Consider the following 17,690-nt stretch of genomic DNA (forward strand, 5'->3'; position numbering starts at 1 on the left):
TATTTTAAGCTACAACTACGAAAGCAGCAGCAGTAGTTCCTACTTCTGTGTAAGTTTATACACAGTGGATTGTAGTAGCTAACATCTCCATCACCTGAAAGTAGCCATATTTGAATCACTACATGCTGCACACAGCTTTTATACCATTTCCAAAGAGCAAAATGCTTCACAACTTTTCATCTGTTGCTGGGAACACTGGGTGGATGTAAAGTGGTTACATGATAATTCACTATGAACCTGCCAAAAGTCAAAGACTGAGTGCTTAGAGAATGTGCCACTCAACTGGGGAAGTCATTGTTGTGAAAGTCTTAACTTTGACCCAATGCAAGGACTTCTGCATTAAATAAAACTCAAAGGCTGACGTCTGTCTGCTAACATAAGTGTTAACATCTGCATGTGTCTACCTCGTCCCTACCACAGCTGCATGAATGCATTGAATGAGCTACTGAAGTGCTGTAGACGACTCTGTTTTGAGAAATGTAAAGCCAGAGATATCAACAACCTTGCCCTACCTTCAACACCAACCAGTGGCAGCAGATGGCCCCGCCCCTCCCTGTACCTGGTTCTGCTAGAGGTTACTTCCTGTTAAAAGGGAGTTTTTCCTTCCCACTGTGGCCAAGTGCTTGCTCGTCGAGGGGTCATCTGATTGTTGGAGTTTTCTCTCTATTGTAGGGTCTTTGTTAATTTATTAGCTTCTAATTAAATAGACCGCCAGATCATTTTGTGACTCTCATGTTAGCGCATCTGGTCCAGTGTGTTTCTGTGTGCATTTGTCTTTTTCTGGGCTTCATTGGTGTGGTTTTCTGCGCTTTTTTTTTTTGCAGGCCGTTAATAACGCCTCTAAATGCAGCTGCGAGTTATCAAAAAACACATTCAAATGAAAAGCTGATATCAGCATTCTGCATGTTTGTGTGTGTTTGTGTATTTTGTGTGAGTGAATGAGTTTCCAGCTTCACTGCCGATTTGGAAAAATGTGCCAATCTGAAGATAATTGAAGTAAGATTGTTGTCAAAGCAGTCAGATGTGAGCAGTTTATTTAAAAAAAAAGCATTATCTAAATATGTTTTGAAAAGCTCTGAGTTATTGGGGGGGAATTTTGTTCTTACATCAGTTAGTATTCCTCCAAGCAGACTGATCACTGATATAAATTTGTTGCTGTGTATCTCTGGCAGATATGTACCGTCTGGAGTTAGCTGGAGGCCTCGGGGTCATATTGCTGCTGCTGGGAGTCCTAACCGCACTTTATAAATGTTACAACCTGGAGATCATGCTCTGCTACAGGAGACACTTTGGGAGTGATGAAACTGAAGATGGTAAGCTATTTTGAGTGCTCCCTTTTTCTTCAGCACACTGCAGAAGGGGTCAGACAGGTATCAGAGCGCTGAGCGGTATCAGCATTGATAGGAAGATCAGAGAACTACAAACATGGAGCAAAATGAGAGTTAGACTGTTGCTGCGAATGAAACAAAGTAAAGCAAAGGAATTATGCTATTGAAGTAGGATTTTCCTGTAGGGCTTCTACACATAGCATAACACAGACTGCAGGATGAGTCTCACAGTACAACACTGTACAGCACATAAGATGCACAAGCCTGTAGTGAAGTCAAAGAAGGCAATTAATAGAAACAACAGCAGAGTAAATGAAAATGTGTTTTTCTTTTTTTCATCTATTGATGGAATAAGGAGCTACTTGTGCAGCACTTTTAAAAAGTTACACTGACAAAGCAATGCAAGATCACTCCCCGAACAAAACAGCGAAACGGCCAAAAGGAAAATTATAAAGATGTGAGTTTGTAGTATTGATTTAAAGTATTGATTTCAAGTTTAGGTCCTAAAGCAGCTGGATTTTCTTAGCCGTGCATTCACAAGTCCAAAACATGAATTACGGTTTTCTCATCAAGTCTACATGTATTGATGATCAGGAGCTGTCTGCTGTCTTTTAGTGCAATAATTACACAGAAACTGCTAACATATATATACTGTATGAAGCACTGTACTCACAGAAAGACGGGGAAGCCTTGTTGATTGATTTGTCAAATCTTCCAAATACTCTTATTTACTGTCCCATGCTCTCTCTGTCTCTCTCCACAGATAATAAGGAGTATGATGCCTATCTGTCCTATACTAAAGTGGACCTCGACTCATTGGGCAGGTCAGGTTTCTTGGATGTTTTTGTGCAGTGCTGTGTAAACAGATTAGGCGCTAAACTTAAAGTGAGGATTGATACAAATGAAACAAATATCATGTTCAGTTCCTTCAAATAGCAGCAAACACAAAATACTTGAAATCAAATCAGCATTGCCCCCTTTGACCTGCAGAAAAGCTCTGATTGTCTCTGATGTAGAGATACATAGAGAAAGCGAAGCTGATGCAATAGCGCCTTTATCCTGCAGGGGGATCTGTGAAAAGACGCATAACAAAGGGATTACCTTTGCTGAGGAGTTCATGGGCTCAGTGCCTTTGTATAAGTCATATTTAAAACATTACATTCATTTCATAAATTATGTTCTCTTTTGGAGTCAAAGATGATGATGAACTGTTGTCATATAAGCTGTCCTCAATTTCTCAGTCATATCTTTCCTCTCTGGTTTCAAAAAGCTAAGAAAAAGCCACAGGTAAGGCTTCAGTAACCCCTAGATGATGCCATGGTGGCTCAAACTAGCTTTCATATATATATATATATATATACACACACTTCCTGTGAGCATAGTTCTTTGCTTCTGTGGTTGAAACGGTTTAGACAAACCTCCCTTTTATATCGAAGCGTGGCAGCCACATGAAAAGGACTTGCTAGCCAAAATTTTGTCTGGGCTACAGTTTATTAAAATACTACTTGTTGTATTGTTAGCAGTAAGCCTGGTCATGTTAAAAATCAAAAAATGAATAAATAAATTCATAAAATGTGCAGATGTTTGATATTGACCAAATTAAATGCAAAAAACTAAACCTGACAGCCCTACAGTGAGGGGATTGAGAGGCTCCGTTACTTTGAGGAAAGCATTCTGTTGGCATAGCTTCAGTTTACTTGTCACCTCAGAAAGAAGGCTCACCGTGAATCAATACAAATTTGTTCAAAGCGTTCACCTTTACACTCTGATTAAACATCTCTGTCCTGATGGAAGTGGCTCCTTCCTGGATGACAATGCAGTGATCTGCATGCTGAGAAGAAAATGATGTAATCACGTGCTACAGTCTTTGTACTCACAAGATCAGCTACGAAGATGCAACACGTGCTCGTCTGCACATCAAATGAGGGAATATCTTCTGGAATGTAGTGCTCCATCTCTCCTGTGGAGTTTAACAGAGCAGGGCAGCCCACATCTTTACGATGGGTTCCCCTCTAATTTTCCACCTGTGTGCAGGCGTTTGTAGTTAAGTGCATTTGCTGATTGATTTGTCTGTTATCTGATTTTGAATTTGGAGCCATGTTTGTTATTCCCTCTCCCAGCAGGACGAGCAGCGACGAGGAAACATTTGCTTTGGAGATCTTGCCGGATGTTTTGGAGAAACATTATGGATACAAGCTGTTTATACCAGACAGAGATTTAATACCCAGCAGTAGTAAGTATAAATCTGTGTATCTACCTACACACATGCACACACACACTCTCTCTCTGTGTAACTCCAATCCCCGCTACCCAGAATTCATCTCTCTGTCAGAATAAATAAGAACATATGTGGATCTTCATCATAACACACTTACAGCCACACACGTATCTATGTCAGCTCTCAGATGTACGCCACATGTACCACATGCCTTACCACAATTTCATTTATTTGTTCACAAACACACACGTACGCACACACGTGCATGCATGCTTGTACCCTCTCACAATTTGTCATCATTTCTTGGCTCCTGTGTCACTCTGTCCAACTGGAGGGGAAAATATGCTGGTCAAACCTGGCACATTCACAAACACACATATACTGTATTTATATATACAGTATATATATATATTAGGGGTGCAACGATACACAAAATTCACGGTTCGGTTCGATACTTTGGTGTCACGGTTTGATATTTTTTCGATACAAAAAAATGTTCATGCCTTTTTAATTTGTCATTTATTAAAATTATAAATATATATTTTAACTCAAAAGTACAGTTTTTAAATTTAACCCTAACCCTTGTGCGTGTTTTTTATTTTGACAGCGAATGCGCACCTGCGGACCACTTATGTGCAGCCCTGGTTATTTAGCTCGTCATATTGCAGCCACAAAAATTCTTTTGTCCATGAAACCATAAAGCTGCACTTTCTTTTTGCCTTATAGTCTCATTTGTCATAACTTCTCCGTTTTGTGGTAAGCTTTTCTTTGGCTGTCACTTCTTCACCCCGACCTATCTTATTTGGCTCAGCAGAACTAAAATATATATCCTGCTACTTTTACACACGCACTCACATAAGCTCAGCGATTCTCTGCGCGATCAACCTCTCACATGTTTAAGCTTGCTGCGGGAGATTTCACTTGTCATGTTTGCATAGTAAGCTAACGATTAATAAGACAATGTCAGAGGAATTGGTGCACAAATTATCATCACTCACAGATCAGTGCTGTCGCTCTCTATACACAGTTCGCACGATTGCAAAGTGAAAGCAAAAAAACAAGCGCAAATTCAAACGCGACTTCAATATGTCACATATTGACAGTGGCTCACCGATGCCAATGACATAATTACCCAGCTACATTTCTGAAAGAATGCAAAAGCATTGACATATATTTTTCCTACAATAGCCCGACGGGCAGGGAAGAGATAGATTTTGGTAGCCTGACTGAAAAAATCGCTAGCTCCGGGACGTCGGGCTAGCGATATTGCGAGCCCTGTATCTGATTGAGGAATCACTCATCTTTGGAAAAGAGAGTTTATTACAGAGAAATGTCTCTTTCCAAAATAAAAGCTATACTATCCGCTTCTTCTGGGCTATATTCTCAGCAGCATAAGGAGAATCATGTGCTAACAGCTGTCTAAATGACTCGGCTAAAGTTAGTAGCATGCTTGCTTTTTTTTGTCTGCTTCCACTTGTCTTTGCACTAGGATGATGTCGGCGTAAATGTGCAGTCATATTCGTTGTGTTCCCACTAGTGCTTTCAGGTTAATCTCGTTGAAATGACCTTAACGCCACAACACGGCAAATCTCCGTTAACGAGCTACCGCCGATCGCTCCGTGCATGGGGCTAGACGGCCAACACGTTAACGAGCTAACTGCGCTAACACACTAGTTCACACCAATGTAATTGAGCATTGCGTGGCACATCCAACATACTGTTTTACTTTAGTCCATGACTCGCTTACCTTCAGGGTCATACGTCACATGAAAACCAAAATAATTCCAAACGCCAGATCTGAATGAGGGTGGGGGAGGTCCATGTTGCAAGGAGAGCTTAACTTCTGTCTCGCTAGCTTGCCCTGCGCTCTTCCTTCTGACTATGCTGTCTGTGTTGAGCGCTCAGTGGATCTGCGCTCGACAGTGCAGCCTAGGCGGAGTAGTCGAACACAGATTCACTGAGCGCTCAACACAGACAGCATCGTCAGAAGGAAAATTGATAAAATAAATTACAAATGTTGTATTGTTCGATACATATGCGTACCGAACCGAAAGCACTGTATCGAACGGTTCAATATCGATACGAATATCGTTGCACCCCTAATATATATATATATATATATATACATACACACAGTGTTGGTCAAGTTACTTGAAAAAAGTAATCAGTAACTGATTACTGATTACTTCCCCAAAAAAGTAATCCCGTTACTTTACTGATTACTTATTTTCAAAAGTAATTAATTACTTAGTTACTTAGTTACTTTTTAAAAACACGATTTACAACCTGAATAGGTGATAAAGGATAGATCTTTCAGCCCAATTCTACTTTTTCTGCATAATCCATCATACAAAATGTAATCAAATGGAAAAGTCTCTTTTTTTAACTTGTTTTGTCAGTTTTAATCTTTTAACTTTATGCATCAAGCAAAAATTTAATTATATGCAACATTCTCTGACTTGAATGAATTAGTTTAACATTTAAAGCTATTTTCTGCACATTCCAGCACATAAAATAAAATATTTTTTGTGTTTACACTCACTCTTTCAAATAGATGCAAGTAAAACACAGCAGAAAATAAATAAAGTCAAAGACTAGCGGTCCTTTTGCTCTGTTTTCACCTGTAAAGCAGGACTGGCGTAGGCGGAGGTTTACCCTGGTGCAGGTGTGCTGCGGTCAGTTGAAGAATCCGCGAGTTTCTCTGTGAGTTTCCCATTACGTCGTTGCGCACTCGGTGCTTGTTTGGAAGTTTAGGGGTTTTTTTCGCTGTAAAAAGAAGTTTTCTTCCCACGCACAATGGACGCTAATGTTTTTGTCACTTTTTATGGAATCAAACTCAAAGTAAGGTCAGTACTTCCACGCTTTAAACGCTGCACGCTCATACTCTCTCCCACAATCGATATGTGATCCATTGTTGATCTGCACACAGCTGTTGTCACTAACGGCGCACTCGCTTACGTCACTGTCGTGAGACATTCTCGCAAAAAAATCACGGTTTTAGTAACGCAGTAACGCAGCGTTCCTACGGGAAAGTAACGGTAAACCAATTACCGTTTTTGCAATAGTAATCCCTTACTTTACTCGTTACTTGAAAAAAGTAATCAGATTACAAGTAACGCGTTACTGCCCATCTCTGTGTATGTATATATATATATATATATATATATATATATATATACACATAGAGAGAGAGAGAGAGAGAGAGAGAGAGAGAGAGAGAGAGATATGTATAGGAATTTCTTTTACTTATGTATTAATCACATTATTTTATTGTATAATGCCTTGGTGCCACTGGATTTTAACATGTCTGACACCCATACAGTAAGACAAATGGTGGGGGTGTAGTAAGGAAGTTGGGGGAAGCAGACCAGAGTCTTTTGTCTCCTCGAGGACTCTGGGAAGTAGCAAGGGAGTGTGAACCTTAAGGTGTGAAACAGCTGTGTACTGCCTTTTGTTCCTGAAGTAGGTATTTAACTGAGAGCCATGCTAGACTCAGAGAACTCTGCTGACCGTCTGTCCCGCGGACATGCAGGGGCTCCATCAGGCTTGATTGTATGCTGTCTTTGTGTGTTTGGATTAAAGAATGTTAGCTACCACTCACCGCTCATTTGCAGGCTTTATTTAAGTGGAAAATTTCCACAACAATATATATCTATCTCTATATTTATAGAGATAGATATATAGAGATATAGATATAGACACCTCAAACAATGTGGTAACATGGCACTAAATACAACTGACGTCTTTTGTAGCAAAGATGTGACTGTCATCAAACCAGGATGTGGTGCTCACACAGGTATTGTTAATAATATCTGGTGCAAAGCCCATAAAAACATTTGTGTCGTTTTGGGTAGCATGTGTGAAACCAATCTTGCACTTCCAACACTCTGACCTCTCTTATGAACTTGAGGGATATCCCATTGTTAATCTAGATGTCAGCCCGCCTTTGCAGATATAACAGCTTCACCTCCTCTGGGAAGTCTTTCCACAAGGTTTAGGAGTGTGTTTATGGGATTATCTGATTGTTCTCCCAGAATTGTATTTGGGAGGTCAGACTGGTGTTGGACGAGAAGGCCTGGCTCGCAGTCTCATCCCAAAGGTGTTTTTTCTGGTTGACCACAGAGGTTGGGACTCTGTGCAGGCTAGTCAAGGCTTCCACACCAAACTCACTCATCCATGTCTTTATGGACCTTCCTTTGTGCAGAGTTGTGCAGTCTTGTTGGAACAGGAAGGGGGCATCACCAAACCGTTTCATCAAAGTTGAGAGCATGAAGTTGTCCAATATGTTTATATTAGCTTGTAGTTAGGGCTGCATCAGCTGACCCCGAATCGACCCTTAGATACGTTGGAATAGGCCTAAGCTGCTGGGGGCTTCCCCTCTGTGTTTATACACCCCTCTGCACTTAATCACTAGTTCACTAGCTGGGACAACATCCTTATTTTAGGTTTGACAGCATTTTTATTAGATAATGGTAGATGGTTGAGCATGAAATGAGGCTGCGGTTTGGAGAGTGAATACATTCAAAGGAAGAGGGCGAGTGGGGCACGAAAACAAAAAATGAACAATGTGTAGTGCTGGGTGGGTCATATGAACCAGAAGTGTTCAATATGTGTCCTTAGACATTTTCAGCCCAGAAAGTTCACTCAGTCATTCAAGGAAACTGAGCACTAAGTCAGAAGGAGAGCAGAGTAAGTATTGACTTCACCAAGTGGCCAAAAACATGGTTACAAATATTACGATCATAGTCTGTGTTCGTATGTCTCTTCTATATCTCCGCCTAGACTCCTAAAGTAATCTGGATAATTAAAAATATATTATCAACATTTTTTTTATGCATAGAATGTTACATATAACAATATAACACTCAAATTCATACAAATGATATCTCAAAAAAACATCAACATTAAACGTATGTCTGTGAAGGTTCTCAGTCATCCAGGTCATCGTAGTCAAAGGAGCTTGTAAAGAAAAGCGTCTGGACTTCTTTAAGTTGCTTGAAGACGTTTCACCTCTCATCCGAGAAGCTTCTTCAGTTCTAAGGTCAAATGGTGGAGAGTCCCAGATATGAATTCGCATGATAAGGTGGGGCCAGGTTTCACAATGAACTCACCCAAAACTCTGGCTGATTGGGACCCACACCCAGTTTCACATCTTGGCTCAGGCGATTAGAGGATCATCAGGGGGTCCTTTTGTCCCTCTTTGGGGGGAAACTCCCACTAGGTTTATATCTGGGACTCTCCACCATTTGACCTTAGAACTGAAGAAGCTTCTCGGACGAGAGGTGAAACGTCTTCAAGCAACTTAAAGAAGTCCAGACGCTTTTCTTTACAAGCTCCTTTGATCAACATTAAACATGTACACTGTGGTTTGTTAATGCTAAATAATTTTTATTGCTGTGGTACTTTGAGGAATGTGTCATTCTAATTATTTTAATAATACGTTTTTAAATAAGTATTTATTAAGCAGTGTCCCTAACACTGCCTCAAACTGACTGCTTTGTCTTATATAATGAATATGTAGCTTTCAAAGAAAAACCTAAAAGAGCACATCCTGCAAAGGCCTCTCTAGACCAGTATGGAAGCAAACTGGACAGTCCAATTAAAGGTAGTATAAAAATAAATAAATCTAAATAAATAGGATATTAATTCTAATTAGTAATGTCTGAGGTCTCTGAGGTCTAATGCGTGAAATAAAGTAATACAGCTATCATTTCCTGTGTATTAGCATTTTGGTACCAAAATCCCACGTCTCCTTGTCCTCAAAACATCAAACCAAAAAATATACACCAACTGAAATAACCGTATAATGTGGCACAAAAGACACATGCTAATATGTGCTCTTTGAATTATTTAACATTTTCTCCTAAAATACATAAATATGTTTACTTAAGTATGGTTCATAATGAAAAGCCACACTTTACGTGACCTTAGCTAAAATTATGCCCCTTCCCGACGCACCCGGCAGACGAAAAAGTCATATTTCCTGTGTTTGCCCTGAAAACATCCGAAAAACAAATATCCCCTGTGCATATAACATGTAACTTTTTCCAGGTTTAAATATGCCTACACTGAACAAGAGTCTTTTCTTTGGTAACCAAAGCTGCTGAAAGAGCAGCATAGCAATGCGACCCAAAACACACCATTCAATTATTCACTCCACTTAACCCTCTGAAATGAACAGGAGAGCGAGAAATAAATAACAAGGAACAGAAAGCAGTGGGTACAGGGTCACTGGTTATTTTATTAATTGATTTACATAATCCTCACAAATGGGGGAGCAGGAAGCAGTCAAGGGCAAGAGAGAGGCAAGGAGGTGTTAATGTGAGAGGGAAAATGTAAAAAAAGAGAGGCAGAAAGGCAAACCAAGAGAAACAGAAAAGAAAGAGAATGAATTTGGGGATGTACTGTACTATTTGTGCCCCTCAAATTGAGCGTGAAATTGCAATGTGTTGTTGGAGAGTCTGTCATTAATTTAGTTAGCAGAGATGGAGAAAGAGAGAGGTATTTAGACGGGGTGGGGGGAGCCGTGGTTCAATGAACACAAAGTTTTCATACTTTTTCTGTAACTACAAATTTTAGAAATAATGAGCAATGTGTTCCAAGAAAACACACACACACACACACACACACACTGTTGCAAAAAAGTAATTGGGTTGTTTGTTAAGACAGGTTTTCACTGGGTTTGGCGTGGAGGCTACTCTAATGCTGAAGCATAGTAGCTTCACCTCATATTAACTCACCGTCCACATCCCATCACCTGCCACTTCTCCTCATCAACTTCACATATTCCTCACTTAGTTATAAGTAACAACCGGCGATGGTGGCTCAGCACAACTCTGATCCCCATTTAAGAGCTGACTGCATCGTGCTGTGTCAGAGCCAAAGTTCTTGCACAAGCATTTCTGTCACTCCGTTATATCCGCCCGTCACTCACCTCAGGCATGTATGGACGAATGAACTTGACACATGCAGGAAGCGGGGGCAAGTGTTGCTGTGTGAGATGTTTCCCTTACATACTGTGATGGTAATTCACTTCTTGCCTCCTGCTTTGTCTTCGTCAAAGCTGCTGGAGCTTTCCGTGTAATCCAACAAGAATTAAAACCTCTCAGTAATTCTGGAGAAAGAAATGCACGACTGTTACAGGATTAGTTCAGCACTGACAATATTAAGAGCAAAAGCTTATTAACCTGCTTTTTTGTCACTTCTGTTTTGGCTCACAACAAAATCTGGAGACACAGGAAACTTGGTATTACACCATCATGTGGATATTCATGGAAACTTTTTAGTAATAACAGAATGAAAGGAAAAGTTTTCTTTTTCAATTTCAATTCAATTTTATTTGTACAGCGCCAAATCACAGCAACAGTCGCCTCAAGGCCCTTTATATTGTAAGGTAGACCCTACAATAATGCATACAGAGAAAAACCCAACAATCATATGACCCCCTGTGAGCAAGCACTTTGGCGACAGTGGAAAGGAAAAACTCCCTTTTAACAGGAAGAAACCTCGGGCAGAACCAGGCTCAGGAGGGGGTGGGGCCATCTGCCGAGTTGTCCCTTCTCTATTCATTATTCTTACTCTCCATTTGTCTCTCCCAGCCTACATTGAGGACTTGGCTCGTAGCGTGGAGCAGAGCAGACGTCTGATCATCGTTTTAACGCCAGAGTTTGTCGCCAAAAGAGGCTGGAGCATCTTCCAGATAGAGACACGCCTCCACTCCATGCTTGTTACTGGGGAGATCAAGGTATGAATTCAGAGGTCAACGGTAAAAATCTAGAGGACAGACATTTTTCCAACTTGATTGCATTATTATTCTTAACAGTTTGAAAAAAGAAGGCAAGAAGACTTCTTTAGGTTTGTGAAGACCTTTGACCTCACAAGAGGTTTCTTTAGTTAAGGTGGAGAGTCCCAGGTATTTAAACGCTAGCTGTGGTTGTTGGCCCACTATTGATCATGTGAGTCATCAGATGAATTAAAGCCAAAAATAAGGATAAAACCACTGTGGGACTGTCCCACCCCATCATGTGACCTATTGAGGTCGTCTGAGTATGATTTGGGTGTTTAAGCATCTGGATCTCAAAACTTCATTGCAGGTGGCTGATAACTGAGAGACGACCTCTACTAGGGGTTAAATACTTGGAGCTGCCCACCTTTTGTTTTTAGAACTAAAGAAGCTGCTTGAACAAGAGGTGAAATATCTTTACAAATTTAAAGAAGTTCATTCACCTTCTGTGTTCAAGCTCTTACTACTACCATAACCTGGATTACTGAGAACCTACCCGGACATTGCATTATTACATATGGAGAGTTTTGTTGGCGAAGGTCTTCTGCTTAGAAATCTCTCCGTGTTCTAGGTGATCATGATAGAGTGTGCAGACCTGAAGAATGTCATCAACTACCAAGAGGTGGAGGCACTTAAACATACCATCAAGGTATACAGAAAGAGCGGATGAATGAAAGGATGGAGAGTTTATGGGGTGACCTGAAGAGTTATCACCGGCCAGAATGGCAAAATCTTTTTTTTTGCAATTTGTCTCCTTCTCTTCAGGTTTTATCCATCATCAAGTGGAGGGGTCCTAAGAGCAATGAGCTGTCATCTAAGTTTTGGAAACAGGTGGTCTACGATATGCCCGCTAAACGCAGAGAGACACTGTCCAGACGTCAGGTACACTGCGTCTTTTTTCATGTATTCTCGATATACTTTATCTTTCTACAGTGGTATAGCCTCCACTCTGGGACTGATTTATGACCTCTGAAAAGAAATTTCATAAAAAAAGCAAGTCTACAATACATGTGCGACTATAAGTGATAAAAACATTTTGGATAGCATGTGAATTTGTTCATGTGTCATTATAGAAACCCTTAAACTCAGACATCTTGATCTATACCTATATTAATAATGTCCATTTCATGCATGGGAGCCAAAAAATTCTACTGAGATGTACTCTTTCCTTGGGCGCATTCAAACAGGCAGATGGCCTTTAAAATGTCTGCAAAACACAGGTAATGTATTAAAATTGGAATCACAGCAAAGCAAAATGTGTAGATGTTTACCATGCCTCAGGTTGTGTATGCCCTGATTAGCAAATAAATGTTTCCTGCTGCTTTCTTTCCTGAAGAATGATGCTACACAGAGAATATTAACAACAACCGCAACAGCGTGGTGATATCATTCTAATGTCTTCTTCTACTCTAATAATTGATGTCATGGAATCTAGATGGTGTTTAAGTGTGTAAAGGTGTGTCAAATTATTTTATGCACCAGGGCTTAGATTATGCTACTCACCCATAGGTGGAAACTCTGAATAAAGTTGTTGAATGATTGTATGTCTCTCTGCGTTGACCTTGCAAAAGACTGTTAGCAAAGAAAGACTCCAGCACCCCATAACCTCCAACAGAGGGAGGGAGGATGGATGGATGGAATCGATGGATCGAATTTTGACTCACTGTTGGAGGAATCTCTGTGTTAACAGGTAATGGATTCTGGTGAACAGGGCCTCTTTGGTGACCTACAGACCACAGTCTCCACTATTGCCATGACAACCACTTCTGCCTCCCTGGTGCCCCCTAATGAGAGTCGGCATGGACACCATCAGGTCAGCACATGTCTTTTAGTTCGAACTTTTATTAATTAGTAGATGGTTTTTCTCAAATCAGTGACCTTGGCACTGCACTATGACAACATTAATCTTAAAAACACAGACTTAGTTGATCGTTGTTACACCTGTAAATTAATTTTTTCCTGAACTTTGGGCTACCTTGTGAGAGCAGATGATCAGGAACAATGCATTGTTACCTGTTTGATAGGACAGGAAAGAAGGAATGTTGAGCTCCAGCATCTGGGGGAGGCCATGCAATGACTGATAGTGCTTCATTGTGCATTTTTCTATCCAGGTACACTTTTACTGGACTTTTACAGTGTGTTTGGGATCAGTGTCATACTGAAAAAGCCAGTGCCAGTCAAATGCTTTCAAGATGGTTTTTACATGGTGGATCAAAATCTGACTGTACTTTTCTGCATTTGTAATTCCATCAATTTTAAAAAAGCTCTCCAACATCACTGGCTGATATGCAGCCTCAAACCATGACAGAGCCTCCACCAGGTTTACCGGTGACTGTAGCCACTCACTTTTGTACATACTGATTACAATTCGAACCATTTCACATTTGAATTCAAGTCCTCTTGCCAATGATTTGTAGTCCAATTTTGGGTAATTTGCCATACCTCAATTTTTCTCCCTGTCTCCATCCCTTACCCCAATGACTTTCTTAGAGCCATTCTTCCACTAAGACCATTTCTGATGAGGCTTTGGCTTTGGTCACCAGGACATTAAAACTGCATGTATATAACCACCGGTCAACTCTAATAAAAACTGAATAAAAAGTTTTCTGACTTTGTCCCATGATAAAGTTTTACAAGTTTTTCTACCACCAGTTCAGTTCAGAATTCTTTGACTGCCATGGATCTCTCTTTAATGTTTGTGACTATGTTCTAACTGTTTCTGTACTTCTTATGTTTCCACTGCTGTGTTTTCAAATGTACAGTTTGGACTAGAAAGTTTGTTTCAGTTGTTTAAAACTTGCCTTTGAATTCATATCAGACGGAATTCGGGGATTTCACGTTTTCCTGTGTTTAGCTCTATTTTGAAAAATAAGTGAAACTCGAGCTTGAATTATTTTAACACATTACACTTAAGTTCATTTACATTTATTTCATTAATTTACAATTATCTTGTTTTCATAGTTCACCCAGAAGCTAACAGAAGTCTACAAACAGCATTTTCATGATGAATGCTTCATATTTAGTTGCCTCTTGCAATAATGCTGAAGCTAATGAAAGTTACTAGAAAGTCATGTCTTTTACACACAGGTCGCCTTGGCAACAGAGATCCCTGACTACAACCAGATGACCTTGCCATTAGGAGGGGGTCACAGTGCTACAGCAGCTCAAATGCGGCATTTCTGCCGCAGCTATGAGTTTCAACTTCCCCCACAGCCCTCACCCCCACTTCCACCTCCCTCCACAGTGCAGTTCTCCACTCTGGGCCCCGGGGGGCGCCATGTCTATTGCAATATCCCAATGACACTGCTGAATGGACAGGTGGGAGAAAAGACTAAGCCACTTATACGTATGATGTTCTTAGTTAGTCCCCAGCACCCAACATCAGCACAGTGTATCCTTTTCTAAAGTTTGCTTGCTGTTATCTGTTTGCATGTACTCAGAGCTTAAACACAATAAAAATAAATCCTCTCTTCTCCCCAGGGGTTCAGAGCAGTTCACTGGGGAACAAGAGGTCTGTTTGAATAAAAGAGAATATAGAAAGAAAACAATATCTTCATATCATCTAGCCTGAAAACATGCTTATTCTAACAGACTGGGAAACGAAATGCAGTACAGTTCTTATGTTTAAGTCAAGGCACAGTATTGGCATGCAATATTTTGTCATACCATAAAATGAAGCACCATTATATGGCAAGGTTAGTGCTAATCATGGTGGTGCTGTGTGTTTCCCAGGTGCAACAGAGCAATACCCTTGGGAAGAAGCCAGAACTCCACCTGAACAGCACCTTTGTACCCCTCACCAGCAGAGAACTAAGCTCTGACATCTGGTAGTTGGACTTCTCAGCTGATACTGGAATACAGACTGCTTTTCACTGGATTCGTGTAGACTGGCGGGTCGTCTGGTTTTCATCAGGTTTTTGGACTGTGTGCAGACTTGGCGTTGGACTGCCCATCGACTGCTTTTGGGCTACTCCTTCCCAGCTGTGAATAAAAGACTACCGAAAGACCGCAGAAGGCTTGGTGTCACACTTATTAGGAGAGTGGTTGTAAACTGTTTACAGAAAGACTGGGATTATACAAAGGATTGCACTCTGATTTTGGACCTATTACCTGGTAACAGGCTGATGCCAGCTGGAATGTACACTGCTGGCATGACCATGTGTCCTTGACACACTGGCAAAAAGTTCCTGACTGGTCATGCTGAGTTTGTGGAAAGGAATTAGGAAACTTAAGAACTAGAGAAGTTAACGAAGGCATCCTGAGTACTTCAATCGTGGGTATCCACCGTCTATAGTACTCTATTTGTTCAACAGGCAGGCAGGTTGGATCTTGGAGCACTAAAACAGCACCTTTTAAGTCTGCTCACAAACCAGCTGCTGTGAAAACCAGTTGACTTGTCAGCTCAGACAAACAAGACGTAGCGTAATCTAAGAATGCCAATTGATCTACTTATGCGAGTTCTCATCTACCTGTTGACTAGGTGGCTTGTCGGGCAGACAAAGCAGACATCAAGCAATGATTTTGGAATACCAGACCACCTTAAATCAACTAGTCAACCTCTTGAAATATTGCTCTACAGCAAGCTATATAGCTACCTGGTTTGGCTCTCAGGAGCTGAACTAGACTTGAGAAATGTTTTTCAGCAAGAAAAACAAGAGGGGGTGACACATAAAGCGAAGGCTGAAGCTGCTTAATGACTGAGAAAGCACAGTTAGGTAGAAACTAGCTAGTTGCATAGACTAGTTGGCTGAAAGAATAGCTAGTACTTGAGGTAAGTGTGTTTAAGGGCACAGCAAGACTGGAAACCAGCCAGTCCATCACCAACAGATGAACTGTCAGATTTAACACCAAGCTAAAAGCATAAAGGACTTGGCTTTTTTCTATTTGCATGACCACCCATTTAGATTAAAAAAAGAATAATAATCAAACAAACATAGATAAAAGAGTAAATGACACAATCATTTGTCGAAGCCTCTTTTAATATGGAGGGTATAAACATCCTATGTTGATACAGTATATTTGTTTTCTGTCTGGCCATGATTCAATGATAAAAACTGATAAAGGAAAAAAAGGAGGTGTCCCTCCAAAAACATTTGGGTTATTTATTTTGTCACGTTTTATTTAAGGGTTTTATCCTTTTAGAAGGTTGTTGAGAATTTTTACCAGGCTTTGTTTTTACTGTCTGTTTGTTACAATAATCTTTGTACAGCTTCCATAACCTCTGTATAGACCTATACATGACAGTGATTTGTTCCCTACAGTTTTTGTTAACACTCACATTAAGTGTTCTCTGATGGCTCCACAGCCACTTTTTTTGTTGCCTTTGTTGTGTTTCTCTTTTCATCGATGGATGGATGTCTTACGGCAGTACGACCCTGCTAACGGACTGATATTTTGAACCTTACCACTACCAGTCAGCCAAAAGGGGGCTTCACTGTATAAAAAGCTGTACTCCGAGCTGAATCAGACCACATTCTTCTTTGTGAGCTTTAAAAAAGAAAAACAAGATTATTAAGATAATATTTAAGCAAAGTGGGTAATGTTTTGAATTTACACAGAGCTACTGTCATTGTCTTATTAGAACCAATGAATTCTGGATATTTGAGATTGTTTGATACAATAATTAATTATTTCAGTTGTTATATTCAATGGCAATATACAGTATAGTGGTTGTCCTTTAATTTCTGACTATTTCTTTGACTATTCTTTGGATATATTGGTTGAATAATTTAACTGCGAGCAAATAAAACTTATATGAGTTGTTTTATAGATTTTGGATTCACTGTTGTCTGACATGGTCAACTTTTTTCCTCTCTTTTTTTTTTCCCGGACAACTATTTTTTTCTCATTTTGTTTTTATTGCTTAACCAGATGTGATTTCGCAAGCGGTCTGGCATTTCCTCCAACTGTCAGCTTACTTTGCTTCACCCCTGTCACGAATCCTTTTCTTCGAATTGCACTTCTCATGGCTTTATCCTCTTCTCCAATGGTCACTTAAATTTCCTTGTAAGCTGTTAGCTTACTCAGTGACACATAGTTCTTTGCCCAGTGTCGAAAGGCATGAACTAAAACATTTGCCTTATCCAAATTTTCAAGATGCGCTGCATGGAGTTGAGCACAAGGAGTGAAGCTGTCCAACAGGCCTGGAGCAAGCAGGTTTTTAGAGCGCCTGAGACGCACTGAGATGGCGTTTTCGCGGAAGGAAAACGCAGCGTTTTCAAAACGCTCTCGAAAACACATACATTTGGGTGCCGTCATGTGACCAATTATACAAAGATAGTGGAGGGCAGCAGTTGTTTTGTTTGCTCTCAATTTTGACAGCCCTGTTAAAGATTAATATCAGTCTGTACATGCTCCAGAT

At 40.3% G+C, this 17,690-nt stretch overlaps 1 protein-coding gene across 5 annotated transcripts in view; it reads left to right on the forward strand.

The window, feature by feature from the left end:
* The window catches only part of il1rapl2 (interleukin 1 receptor accessory protein-like 2), a 499,122-nt gene extending 482,026 nt beyond the window's left edge, over window positions 1-17,096 (forward strand). For 2 of the 5 annotated variants that reach the window (XM_076890749.1, XM_076890756.1), the window contains 10 exons: window positions 1,173-1,313; window positions 2,092-2,152; window positions 3,449-3,561; window positions 11,145-11,290; window positions 11,901-11,978; window positions 12,095-12,211; window positions 13,020-13,142; window positions 14,417-14,647; window positions 14,810-14,840; window positions 15,062-17,096. In XM_076890749.1, coding sequence (XP_076746864.1) covers window positions 1,173-1,313; window positions 2,092-2,152; window positions 3,449-3,561; window positions 11,145-11,290; window positions 11,901-11,978; window positions 12,095-12,211; window positions 13,020-13,142; window positions 14,417-14,647; window positions 14,810-14,840; window positions 15,062-15,150 — 1,130 coding nt within the window. In that variant the 3' untranslated portion in view covers window positions 15,151-17,096. The remainder of the gene's footprint in view (window positions 1-1,172; window positions 1,314-2,091; window positions 2,153-3,448; window positions 3,562-11,144; window positions 11,291-11,900; window positions 11,979-12,094; window positions 12,212-13,019; window positions 13,143-14,416; window positions 14,648-14,809; window positions 14,841-15,061) is intronic. The other 3 variants (XM_024804223.2, XM_076890753.1, XM_076890760.1) reach the window with 3 other exon arrangements.
* The last annotated feature ends 594 nt before the right edge of the window (window positions 17,097-17,690 follow it).

This window comes from Maylandia zebra, linkage group LG2 (genome assembly GCF_041146795.1).
Source record: "Maylandia zebra isolate NMK-2024a linkage group LG2, Mzebra_GT3a, whole genome shotgun sequence".
In the NCBI taxonomy this organism is placed as follows: Eukaryota; Metazoa; Chordata; class Actinopteri; order Cichliformes; family Cichlidae; genus Maylandia; species Maylandia zebra.